Source organism: Halictus rubicundus, unplaced genomic scaffold, assembly GCF_050948215.1.
Source record: "Halictus rubicundus isolate RS-2024b unplaced genomic scaffold, iyHalRubi1_principal scaffold0344, whole genome shotgun sequence".
NCBI classification, from domain to species: Eukaryota; Metazoa; Arthropoda; class Insecta; order Hymenoptera; family Halictidae; genus Halictus; species Halictus rubicundus.
In genome coordinates, this window is record NW_027488885.1 from 101,419 (window position 1) to 115,686 (window position 14,268).

At 37.4% G+C, this 14,268-nt stretch overlaps 1 protein-coding gene across 1 annotated transcript; it reads left to right on the forward strand.

Moving 5' to 3' along the window:
- The first annotated feature begins 2,432 nt into the window (after nt 1-2,432).
- On the forward strand, nt 2,433-3,527 carry LOC143364222 (uncharacterized). Its single transcript, XM_076804681.1, has 2 exons — nt 2,433-2,852; nt 3,090-3,527. The coding sequence occupies exons 1-2, from the start codon at nt 2,818-2,820 to the stop codon at nt 3,370-3,372; spliced, it is 318 nt and encodes a 105-aa protein (XP_076660796.1). The 5' UTR covers nt 2,433-2,817; the 3' UTR covers nt 3,373-3,527.
- The last annotated feature ends 10,741 nt before the right edge of the window (nt 3,528-14,268 follow it).

The window sequence follows — 14,268 nt, forward strand, 5'->3', positions numbered from 1 at the left end:
TGACAGCTCCTTTCGGTCAACGGACGAACAACGCGTTTTGCTCAGGAGAACGAAAGAATCAAGACAGGTTTATACAGTCAACAAACCCACGGGATCTGACCGAGGAATTACAAATCGAGGAAACCTTACAATCGCTCTCCGAATGGGACAAAGCAGGTCAAGTCGTGTATTCCTCCTAGACACAGGAGCGAGAATAAATTTAATAAAAGCAGCAGCAGCAGTTGTTTTACCTACACGAGCGCGAATCAATCGTTTTTATGGAATTGATGATAGAGAAGTCGTCTCAACCAGAGAAGCTAAACTTACAGTAGGAAATCGTGAACATATTTTAGCAATAGTACCTGACTCCTTTCCGATAGAAGAAGATGGATTGCTAGGGATGCCCTTTTTAGAACGGGAAGAAGCAAAAATTGATACCAAAAACAGGATAATAGAATTAACGGGTACTATGCACAGGGTTTTACATTTACAAATACCAGAGGAAAGAATCAAAGCGCTAGATTCCAACACAAGGGTTGAGCATTTAACCGATCCAAAGGCTATTGATTTAGTGAGACGAGTCTCAAGAGAATTTGCAGATATATTTTTTCTCCCAGGCGACGCGCTGCCCATGACTAATTTAACCGAACATGCGATACCTGTTACCGATGAGCTTCCAGTGCATACCAAACAATTTCGTTATCCCCCAGGGCATCTCGATGTAATAAATGAACAGGTTACCGACATGTTAGACAAAGGAATCATTCGTAATTCAACTTCTCCTTACAACTCGCCACTTTGGGTGGTTCCAAAAAAACAAGACGCCAGTGAAAAGAAGAAATGGCGTGTTGTAGTAGATTTCAGAGCGCTTAACGAGAAAACTAAGCATGATGCATACCCTCTACCCAATATAGAGGAGATCCTGGATCAGCTTGGGCGAGCCCGCTGGTTCTGTGCATTTGACTTAGCGAGCGGTTTTCATCAAATTGGAATGAAAGAACAGGATAAGGCGAAAACAGCGTTCTCTACACCGTCTGGACATTTCGAGTACAATCGCATGCCGTTTGGTTTGAAAAATGCTCCAGCAACGTTCCAGAGAATGATGGACCGGGCACTGAGGGGTCTGATCGGAAACATCTGTTTCGTCTACCTAGATGATGTTATCGTCTTTGCGGAGAATCTGGAAGAATTGGAGAAACGCCTGAGGACGTTATTCCAACGCTTTCGAGATAGCGAATTGAAACTGCAACCGGATAAGTGTGAGTATCTGAAACCAGAACTCCAATATTTAGGACATCTTATTACAAAGGATGGTGTCAAGCCTAACCCTGAAAAAATTCGAGCTGTGGCCGAATTTCCAACCCCTAAGGATAAAAAGAATATCAAGCAGTTCCTAGGACTGGCAGGATATTACCGGAGATTTATCCCAAATTTCTCGCAGTTAGCTAAACCAATGAATACGCTCCTGAGAAAGGACAGGAAGTTCGAGTGGAAGCAACAACAAGAGGAATCTTTTCAACATCTGAAGACAGAACTTTGCGGAGATCGTGTACTCATGTACCCAGATTTTAAAAGACAATTCATTTTGTCTACTGATGCCTCCGGTGAAGCTTTAGGAGCGGTACTGGCACAAAAATATGAGAGCGGAAAAGAAAAACCAATCAGCTTTGCAAGTCGGACCCTAAACGAAGCTGAGCAAAAATATTCAACCACGGATCGCGAAATGCTTGCCATGGTTTGGAGTGTAAAGCACTTCCGCCCCTACTCATATGGTCGAAAGTTCGTTATAATTACTGATCATCAGCCACTGAAATGGCTAAATAACATGAAAGACCCAACTGCCATGCAGACGCGATGGAGGATCATTTTAGAAGAGTATGATTACGAGATTCAATACAAAAAGGGATGTTTGAATTCTAACGCTGATGCACTTAGTAGAAATCCGGTAATTAATCAAACTTATCGTCTCCTACACGAACGTTTTAACCGCGATATTAATGAAAAATGGCGTATGTTATACAGTATAGGCATAACTTTACCTAATAGAAGTAAACATGTAAAACGTGGTTGGTTGAATCCCATTGGAGATTTAGCCAATGTATTATTCGGAACCCTTAGTCAAAAGGACGCCGAATATTACGATTCGGAACTTGATAAACTTTATACAGATAGTAAAAGTTTAGCCGTACACCTAGATAAAGAAACAACCATTGTAAAAGGCATTGTTAAAGACTTTTCCAATTATCGTGATAGAATTCAATCATTCATAAATGTAACCACTGAAGCAATCTATCAGGTTATAGATAAGATAGAACAGCGACAAATTCAACTCAGTACAGCAACTTTATTATCTGAACTTGTAACTGAATACGGGGAATTAACGCACAAACTCAGAAGTTTAATCAACAATGGAATCCAAGGAAAATTGGACCCCACATTGCTAAATTCAGTAGACTTAGTAACAATTCTAAAAAGCATTGAATCCAAATTTGGAGCTGAAAGGATGCTATTTCCTGCCACGAAAGAATCAGCCTTCCTATATCAACGAGTCATCGAAGTTAATATTTTTGTCTTACATGATACACAACTTTGCTTTGAAATGAAAATTCCAATTCTTGAACCAGAACAATATAACCTTTATCAACTAGTACCAATCCCCCTTATTCGGGACAAACTAATGTATGTAGTTAGCATAACTGTTCGATATATACTACTAGACAGCACAACTAAATACTACAGCCCTGTCGAGTCTATGGATATTCACAAATGTAAAATCTTCGAGAAAATCCGAATTTGTGAAAGAACGACTCCAGTTCTCACTTCATCATTTCAAGACCAATGTATAGCGCAAGCAATTCATATATTCCCAGAAAGTAGGAAATATCAAATATCCATCATCAAAATTCTAAATCCCATCTGGATACAACTTTACTCTAAACGTGTAAAGAAGAAGAAGATATTTTAATTCATCACATATCTTTAGAGCACTTGCAAATTTATTCCAAATCATTGGACGAAATATCTAGAGACGCAAATAACATAGCCACGCACGTAAGAAGCGCGACGCGAACCGAAACCATCTGGACCACACTTAAAATTATCAACGTTAGTTTAATCCTACTAGCTCTATTATATGTATTATGCAAATTAAAAGTCTGGAAACTCATAAGTTTATGCTTCAAACCTTGCAATCAGTATGTAAACTGTTTCAATACAGGAGGTACCCACGTTTATAACGAAAATGTAACGACACCGTCACCTCAGTATTCTGTCAGGTTCACATCAAAACCTCAAAATGAGCAAGCATTCACTGTCGAGGAAGTTAGCGACGAACCCGTACCAATTTATGTAAAACCGTCAAAGCGTAAAACCGTACTCAAACCAATCTTGTAAAAAGAACATACCTTACCAAGGTATATTCTTTTAAAATAAGGAAGGGGATGTTATGCGAGACTACCAGACTTATCTATTCTCTATAGATAAGTCAGACAAATAGATGAGTCAGAACTCACGGGCTTTCTCATCTACTAGACTAAGGCAAAATTACTCACCGGTACAGAGATTTCATGTTAAAGTCCAACCCTGCGAAAACTCCGACCTCCACGTCATTCCCTATCTCTAAGGGCTAGTGTCATCCATCCCCACCAAACTTCCATAGTTGTACTCTTATATAAGGCCCTGCGAAAGGGCGCAGACAGAGACAGAGACAGAGACAGAGAAGAAGCTACAAGTAGCCCGTCAGTCGACTCGTTTGTTACAAAGTATTTCGTCGTGTACAAAATCGCTTGTATTCTTGCTTGGCGACCTATTCCCAAATAAACCTAAGTTGTGCTGGAAGAGTTTGGAGTTTATTCGAGGATACTCTTCATCTACCCCTTCCTGCGGCATAACAGTACGACTAAAAATTAATTCGGTTTGGAGGCACTTTTGACCATCTTATCCGGCTCTGTCTTAAAAATCAACAAAAAAAAAAAATTATGTAAAAAATATAGAACATATTTTAGTATGCGCCATTAAACCCGATCTTTAAAAAAGATTTCTAGTCCAAATTTCGCATTGATATCTTTTTTAGTTTAAAAGTTGTAGCAAAATGTGCGCCTCGCCGAACCGGGAATCGATTGCGGCTCAGGCGCTCGAAACTTTGGTAATGTGAATTCGGTGGAACGCGTCGAACAGTCGAGCAGGCAGCTCACACGGACAGAATAGGGGTACGCTTGTGTATAGCGCGTGCATAGTAGAAGCAACGTAAAGGCTCGTACAGACCTGAACATTTCGACGAACATTGCGCCGAACGGCGCGCCGAACAGCGAACGAAACGCAAAATCAACATTCATTTCGGCGAACCGAAGGGCGCGATCTTGCGTTTCGTTCGCTGTTCGGCGCAATGTTCGTCGAAATGTTCAGGTCTGTACGAGCCTTAAGGAGACGACGGTACGAGAGAGTGCCCCCCCCCCCAAACCCTTCACGTGGGATGGCGCACAGTGGTGCCAAGGCGGCAAAAAATCCTTTTTATAAATTTTTGATTTTTATAAAAAGAAATTATTTTTGTATAGCCTAATAGTACGTGCATGATGTGCCAGTCAGATTTTTGAAAAAATTTGTTTTATGGAGATATACGCATGGTAAATAACCATTTCCTCGTTCCTGAGAATTCATCAGTTTTCAGTGCGATAGTTATGTAATTACTCCGCCTATAATTGAATACTTAGGGATCTACAAATCATATGGGTTATTGCAAATGGCTTCAACTATTAACTGGCAAAAAAAAATTTTCCAAAAAAAGTTGTTTAACATTAAGTAATATGGACTAACCTGAAGCCCCTTTGCGTTACGCTCATTTTTTATTTATGGAGGAATACAAAAAATCCTTTGAATAGCTTCGATTTGGAACTAATCGTTTTGACAAGTTATAATATTGATCTAGCTTTGTGCAAAAAATCATGAGATACTTCGAGATGCTTTCGTTGCAATTTAAGTTCAAATATCAACTTTCGGAATTTCCAAAAATGAATCGCGCGGAAGTCACGATTATTTGATGTTTCAGGTGGAATTTTTAAGGGATACATATCAGATAATAAAAAAAATTACATTCATACATATAAAAAAATATTTAATAACAATTTTTTATGTTAAATAAACAAAGTTTTCGTTCACTGGACCACTGTCGCAAAAATGCAACAGGTATTTTTTGGTAGTGCTCCAATGAACGCTATAAAAATAATTTATGTAAGATAAAAAAAATTGTTATTAAATATTTTTGTATACATGAAAAATTAATAAATCATATGCACTTCACATTTTTCTTTATTAATTAGAAATATTCCTAAAAAATTTCACCTGGAAAATCAAATAATCGTAGCTTCCGCACGATTCACCCTTGGAAATTCTGAAAGTTGATATTTAAACTTAAATTGTGACGAAAGGGTCTCATGAATTTTTGCACAAAGTTAGATCAATATTACACCTTGCCAAAACGATTAGTTCCAGACCAAAATCTATTAAAGGATTTGTTTTATGCTTCCATAAATAAAAAATGGGCAGAAAACAGAGATTTTCGATTAGCCCATATTACTTAATATTAACAACTTTGTGCAAAAATTTTTTGCCAAATAAGCGTTGTAACTGTGGCAATCTTTCCACAGATTTTCAAACAAATTCGTTGGACAGTTTCATTTTACAGATTTTTTGCCGCTTTTTGGCCATTTGGCACCACTGTGCGGCGTCACGCGATTCTGGCATCACGACTGAACAAGTGTGATCGAGCTCGATGAATGCGGTAGTGTTTGTACGTGTCGTACGTTGCGTTCGTCGTTTATTTTCTCATTAGAAACGTGCAAAAAAATAATACAACTACGTTCTGAGTGAATAGTGAAATAGATTGACATCTCGCAAAAAACGATCAACTACATAATTATTGATTAATTAATTCTTGACTCTTTCGAATTTCACAATTAATATTAATTGATATTTTACATGATTCTTTAAAGCTAAAATTTATGTTGTTTAAATGAAATATACATGGAAATATATAGTAAATTTCAATTTAATTTCTTTTTCAAGTTCAGTTACAAAAGATATTCAAAATGAATGCGTATTAATAGTGTTAAAAAATTGTAGAAATGCGAATAATTATACGTATGGAGAAATGTTATTTACGTTCAAGATTTATGAAAATTGTATTTCTATAATTTGGAAACATGGTATCTATATTTATTAATATTGTATTGATAAAGATAATTGTAGATATATAACATAATGACATCAAATTAAAAAATATAATTTGAACATATAGTCATAACTCTGATCATAACATCAGATATGTACATTAGGGCTGTGCGAGTACCCGAAAATGCGAGCCGAGCTTAGCTCGGCTCGATTGTGCGAGTCGAGTCGAGTACTCGCACGATGCGAGCTACTCGCAACGAAGCGAACGGCTCGAAATAAAATCAGGCGTAAAATGACATGATACGAGTTACAGCGGGAAGATCAGCACATCGATATTATCAAGCATTTTAGTATATTGACAATGCTAAATGTTTGCGATGTTTTATTATATATTTTGATAGTGAAATGTTGATTCAGAATTTGTATAACCCTTATTGAAAATAATTATGCAATAACAACTATTTCCTAGATTTATGTAAATAACTAGATGTGAAGAACGGTATTTTATATATTCCTTTATATTATACTCCGGTTCAGTGTACAGTCGTAAAAATGTATTGTCGCAAAATTGTTTATAATGTTGAAAATTAACGTTAAACTTCGTTAAATAGTTTTTGAAGGAATGGATATATAAATATTGTATAATATTGATGTGTATTTATACGAGGTCGCCGCCGCGTCTACAATGTATGCTGGCGGTTCGTCTGCGTGCTCTTTGCACAGGCCGCCACACTGGTACTCGCACCAAAGGTCAAAAGACTGAATTCTGGTAAGCTGAGAAAAACTGTTTGACAGAATCTGAGCTAACTAACCTGAGAATAGATTGTCTTAGACTTTTATATTTTTCGATAATGAATAACTAGCTAGTGGCTCGATGGGGAGGGAAGAGCAAAACGCATACGCGTGCAGGTAGATCAAATACTCAGAGCAGGTGACCTAAGTGGGCGCGTGCAGGCGAGCCGGTCATAAACCTTAGCACGCTGATGAGAGCCCTACTGTCCCATTGTACGGAAGTGCACTTTTTAGAAGAAATGGTCGAGATAACGAACCAAAAAGGCAGTAAACCATTTTCACACTACACAATTATAAACATGGAGATAGCGCAGGTTGCTTAGCGAGAAACGTGCGGCCGCTTCTCGTTATACATTATGCAGTCAGTCTCATAATTGATGGCAGACACTTTAAATCAGAATAACTTTTTTTATAAATCGACCAAACGACTTCAGCTTCTAGACAGCTACTAGATGACATGTAATGAAAACTCAGGAAAAATTGCGTTATATAATTGCGTTAATTGTCGAGCTAGGAAGTAGATTTAACTTTGCTGCCACTACGAATTATTTGGTAGTTAGCATGATTTTGGACCATCGTATAAAAGATCGACTGTTATCCACGGAGAAGAGCCAACAATTGCAAATTGAAAAAAGATTTCGAGATGAGAATCGGTAAACTTTTTACAAACATTAAAATATTAACTAAACAGAAAGTATGACGAGTGTTGAACGTAGACATCAGATCCTTTTAAAAGGGCCTAGCCGATTTATGGTCAAAACTGCCCTTAGAGGTTTTTCAATGATTAATGAACAATTCGAAAGCTGACTAAGAAAAACCCCTCTGAGTAAAATTTCAACCCCCTATCTTGCCCATGAGGTTGGTTACAGGGTAAATTAGATTTCGCGCTTCTCCGCGTATTTTCCGCACTCTGATGCTTCCTAAAATTCTGAAAAAATGTGACATATTTTGGATTCTAAGGCTGACTTTTGATAATTTTTTCAGATTTTTTTGTTACAAACTGTGGTCGTAAAAAAATGAAAAACCTCCAAAAAATCGGAAAAATGCAGATTTCTCAAAAATGTGAAAACATGCTATTCTACTGTTTAGTTCCTTGTTAAAGTGCTATAACAGGCAGTGTCGTCAATTTTTTTTAGATTTTTTGTTGTGAGACATCATCGTCAAAAAACAATAAAAACCGAATTTTTTCGACGTTTTTGCTATTAGGAGGAAAGTTACATTTGTTGGTTTTATCGCAGATATATATTAAGTAATTTTTAGCATTATTAAATTGAAACAAGTAATTGTTTGACCTAAGAAATGTGATTTAAGAGAAAGAGTAAATTGTATTTTGTGTGATATATACCAGAATGTTCGTAAAGTTTTGTAACATCGCCAGACGTCGAACTAAGGAGCGGATACGCTGGGGTTCTTATCCCGTCGGTGGTAAATGTTTTTTCCCATACATCATCTTTATTTTTTCAATTTCTTATATTATTTATTCATGTGATTTTAACAATATTTTTTTAATGTTCTAAAAATATTGAAGTAACATTGATTAGGCCATGAATATTTATATTATTGTGTTCGTCCACGATTTCCGCCAGATATGAAATTGCTTGTGAAAATTGGTAAGATTCCGTGAAAAGAATTTTGAAATCCACTTCTGTCATTTCCAGAAAATCAAGAAATCAATACTGTTTGAAATGGAATCTTTTTGCGGTTCCAATTGTTTTGACCATCTTAATCGGCTATGCCCTTTTAAATCTTATCACCTATACGTGCACAGTACCGAATGACAGGCTGTTGGAACTTCCAACTTGTGTGAAAGGTTGTAGACTGGCACATATTGGCACGAATGCGTACAAATACATATCAATATTATACAATATTTATATATCCATTCCTTTCAAAAACTATTTAACGAAGTTTAACGTTAATTTTCAACATTATACACAATTTTGCGACAATACATTTTTACGACTGTACACTGAACCGGAGTATAATATAAAGGAATATATAAAATACCGTTCTTCACATCTAGTTATTTACATAAATCTAGGAAATAGTTGTTATTGCATAATTATTTTCAATAAGGGTTATACAAATTCTGAACATTTCAACATTTCACTATCAAAATATATAATAAAACATCGCAAACATTTAGCATTGTCAATATACTAAAATGCTTGATAATATCGATGTGCTGATCTTCCCGCTGTAACTCGCATCATGTCATTTTACGCCTGATTTTATTTCGAGCCGTTCGCTTCGTTGCGAGCAGCTCGCATCGTGCGAGTACTCGACTCGACTCGAAAAGCGAGTCCCGGCTCGACTCGACCCGAGCTCGGCTCGCATATGCGAGCTTGGCTGCAGGCCTAATGTACATAACTCGTCAATCATTTGTATTTGACCACATTTGATAATTTTTGTAGATCTAGTTCCAACATTTATCGTTCGTCAGCGTAGAGGGCGTAAGAAAACCAGTTGTTTACATGTGAGACACGAAACCGCATATGGTGATTGGTCTACTCTTATACCTCTTCTGTGCCATAGACGAGGTATGGTATTACCTACAGATGTGTAGCTGACTGATGAATACGAGATGGAAACACCGGCGTGTTAGATAATGAATAAGAAAGGAACTGAAAAGGGAATCTTTCAATTTTATTAAATGTTGGATATTTATAGGGAGGAGGGTCCTAAGTGGACATGTTTTTTTTTTACCCGGAGTATGGAACGATCAGGTGTCAGACGTTATAACAGAATAAAAATTGTAATTGTTACATTACATTTATTTCAGTATCACTGTCAAAAAGTCTACGTACATTTGCATAAGAGTATGATCCTAATAATGATAATGTATGATTAGATTAGGTCCGGATACGATGTTTTGTGAATGTTATAACTTAAAAATACTTTACCACTATTATTCATGCACACACCTCGGTCTCTCTTTTTTTATTATGAAATAAATGTTTACAACAGAGTCAATAAATTCATGTGTAAAGCTAAATTAAACCAAAAATGAAATGATTCAAAATTTCAAAGGTCTAAAAAGAACTACGATTCATAAGTGTCTATATATAGACTATAGTTTTATTTGATCCTTGCTTTGTCATTGGGCGATACAACCACATACATTGCAACGCGCGCGCCAGTCTTTGACTGCTCGTCCTCTTTACAGCATTCGAACGCGTCTCCGGAAATTATTCGAAGTCAAATAAACCGCCGAAAAAGACAGATGAAAATGGACATGTGGCAGCCTGGGCATCGCGCAGCGACGAGCACGCCGACGAACCGCCAACATACATTGTATACGCGGCGGCGCGGCGATGGTCCACGGGAAGCTGCAGAGAAAGATGCGAAGATCGGTTCCGAAGGCGGTCGAAGGAATGCCATCGAACATTCGCTCGCGAGCGTCGGCCAGTATTCACTTCAGAGCAGCCATTCGTGTCAGTGCCGTGTGTTGTAAGTACGTATTATGGCGATTAGGTTTGGAGTACACATTTTGATTAGTTTTCCCGAAAACAGGCCATTTGTCCGCACAGTACGGCGGTCTCTTTATTTTCCGAGATATTTGCAAAAACTGTCTATTTTGATGTAAACTTCTGCCTATTTTGAATGACCGAATTTGTTCTTTAGGGCGCGGGAGGGTTCTTTGGTTAAAATGTACAAGGAGATTTTTATTATCCACCCTATGCAATTATCGAGTCGATGTTCTCCCATTTTGCAATCAAATTCACAGAAGTTATTTATTCATGATCACTATAAGTTGTTTCTATATATGTATTCATTGAGTGATACATGTTATTATTTATTTCCAGTGTTTTCAAATGGGTGAGGTTGGCCAACGGATGCAATGCTGGTTCGCACTTTACCTCACGCACTGGTTCCTCCGTCACCCCAGGGGTCTCATGTTTCCTTTTCAACGGTTAAAGGTCGATGCACATCTCACCGGCCGGCCGACCGGCCGTTTTTTCCCCGTTTATAAGCATTTTGGGGTCCGGGACAGCTATTAGAGAGGGTTCGAGAGGCTCGGAACAAAGGCACAGCGTGTCCTCTGCTACCAGAACCCCAGGGGTTCGCTGCCCAATGCTAGAGCCGGCCGGCTAGCCGGCTAGCATTCTCGACGAGAATGTTCGCAGGCTAGCCGGCCGGCTCGTAGCGTGGCAGTACGAAGACAGAATGAACATGCTGTATTTATTTAAAAAACTATCAACCAGAACTTTTCTGAGTTCCTCGTGGTAATAGATCTTGTTAAGGAATTTGAACGTTGTAACAAACGAAATAACAATTTATTACCACGCTAACGAAAAAGAAAGAATATCATCTGACAATCTGTGCGGTGAAACAATTCGTCATTATTTATTTCAAAAGCTGTTAACTAGAACATTTCAGAGTCCCTCGTGGTAATAGATGGGGAATACTTTGTTAAGGAATTTGAGCGTTATTAGGAAAAAGCTACCAGAATAATTAATAATACGGTACTCCCTTTCGGAGCTATAGGTTCGAGCTACCATTTGTTGGGTTTGAGGGGAACATCTGTCGTATTTTAAATAGGCAGGTAATTTTTCTTGTGAATCAAAAACACATGTTGAATGTGAAAAATTATTAGATCTCGAGATATTTTCAAAAAATGTCATACATTTTCTTGTATTAAGTGAAATACAGCTACACTTTTTCAAAATCTTAGTTTTCGTACTCGAGTTACGATACGTGACTTGCTACTGAATTAGGAAATGCTCACTCGTACAAATCGGTTTCTGTTATGATAACAATGTCGAAAGGGTGTTTACCTTTACAACATAGTTATGAAGTGTTTGAGTATCTTCTTCAATAAAGACATTTTTTGAAAATATCTCGAGATCTAATAATTTTTTTGCCATGGTACCCTAATCATTTTTTACGTAGAATGAAAGGAAGAATCTATTCTATTTAAAGAAATGATGCAATTGTTAATTGCACATGCACTGCAGCATCTAAAAAAAATTTAAAGGCCTACAGATGTAGTGCTCTTCGAACCATTTATCTTTCTCCTTTATCATTTTTTCGTAAATGCAATAATAACGGAGTTATGACTTGAAACAATTGTGTGGACCACCCTGTATAAGGATGTGCGATGCTGTTTCACTAATTGTAAGTGCCAGGAACGTTTCCTATTTCCATGGTGTTGTAAAGGAGAGGTACGGATAGATTACCTAAGGAGCTGTGGAGCCTCTAAAAACATTTTTTTTTGTGCCACGCACAGCAGGGAACTGTCAACGCGCTCTCGAAAGGCCATCTGGAAAGGGTCGAGAGGCCAGAGAAGAAATTCGGTTCCAAAGCCTGACACGGTTGCCGCCAGTAAACGCTAGGGCCAAAACCAGGGTTATAATTTTGAGCCGGCCGGCCGGGCCGGTGAGATGTGCATCGACCTTAAGAAGTAATTTTGCAGGTATTTCCTCATTATTTCTTTATCAATGTTTTAATTTGAATAGATTTTGTTTTCTTGAACTTGGAATTTATGGGATATGGGTCGTAGGGATTGGTATTTTCTTATGACTTCTGTGAAATATATTCTTTAAGTTCCTTGAGTTTTAGCGCCTTATATATATACATTATTACGTGAAGCGAGGTATGAAATTATCGAGTCGAAGTGGTCAATGTTTTTTCACTTTGCAATCATATTCACAGAAGTTATTTATTCATGATCACTATAAGTTGTTTCTATATATGTATTCATTGAGTTTATAAACATTAAATGAAGTGCACAAGTCGAAGTATTTCAGGTAGAGACAATTTCTAATCGCACCGCAAACGATCCCTTCATTTATTCTCAGGTTGTCCCTATAATTTATTTTCCTTACCGCGTGTAGTAGCTTGAAAACTTTACCTTATGCCGTTGAATACATGTTATTATTTATTTTCAGTGTTTTCAAGTGTGTGAGGCTGGCTATTGGATGCAATGTGGGTTCGCTGTTCACCTCACTGACTGGTCCCTCGGTCACCCCAGGGCCTCGCGTTTTGTTTTCAACAGTTAAGAAGAAATTTCACAGGTATTTTCTCATTATTTCTTTATTAATGTTTTAATTTGAATAGATCTTGTTACCTTGAATTTGGAATTTATAGGATATGGGTCTTAGAGATTGCTATTCCCTTATAACTTCTGCGAAATCTATTCTTTATGTTCCTTGAGTTTTAGCGTTATGTATACATACACTAATGAGCAAAACTGAGTCTACACTATTTGAAGCAACATAAAAGGTTTAGTTTATTAGACGAGGTGTAAAAAATTTTTGAAAAAAGTTTGAATTGGTCGGAATCGCAAAAGAAATAGTAAAAGTTGGTTTTTCTAGCTTTTTTATCTGAGCCTGTATTGAAAATTTAAAAAATGTGTTTGATTCGTTTGAATAAATTACATCCATGCTGAAAATTTTACCGATATTGGTTTATTCGTTTACGAGTTATAAACGCTTAAAAGTGGAAAATTGCCGTTTTTCACGATTTTCGACTTAAAATCGCACTTTTAATCGTTTATAACTCGTAAACGAATTAACCAATATCTGTGAAATTTTCAGCATGGATATAATTTATTCCAGCGAATCAAATACATTCTTTAAATTTTCAATACAGGCTCAGATAAAAAAGCTGAAAAAACCAACTTTTACTATTTCTTTTGCGATTCCGACCAATTCAAATTTTAAAAAAAAATTTTTTACACTTCGTCTAATATATATATATATATATATATATATATATATCAATTATTGATTCCCCTCGGGTTAAAATTTTAATTACATCTCCCGCTTTCGCTCGCTCTTACCCTAATCTTAACCTTAAACTTATCCTAACTTACCCTAACTTAATTAAACGTATCCTAAAAACACGCCATAGCGAGAGAGAACGATCTTACACTAATGTCCGCCGCGTTCTTATTTTTCCCTCTCCCACACACACATGCTTCTCTGCTCTCCCCCCCTCCTTAAACCTCACACATCCTTCCCCCGCCTCCTGGACCTCCTCTTCCTGCTGCTCTCTCTTTCACTCCATTCCAATGCATTCTCTCCATTTACTTCATCTTCCATACCTCTTCCATTCCTGCTCTTCCTCCATTCGTCCACTTTCCTCATCCATGCCTCTCCTCCTTCATCCCCTAATACTTCCCCCACCATCCCCTGCCAACCACTCCCCTCAACCCTCCCTTACACATTTCCAACACATGCTCTCACGTTTCCTCCTCCCACCCACAGACCAGAGTTGGGCATTATTTAGATAAAAAATTATTTAAATAACGATTCGAATAAAAGATACTTTATCTTTATTCGTTATTCGAAGGTTCGAATAAAAAAAGTATCTTTATCCGACGAGTAT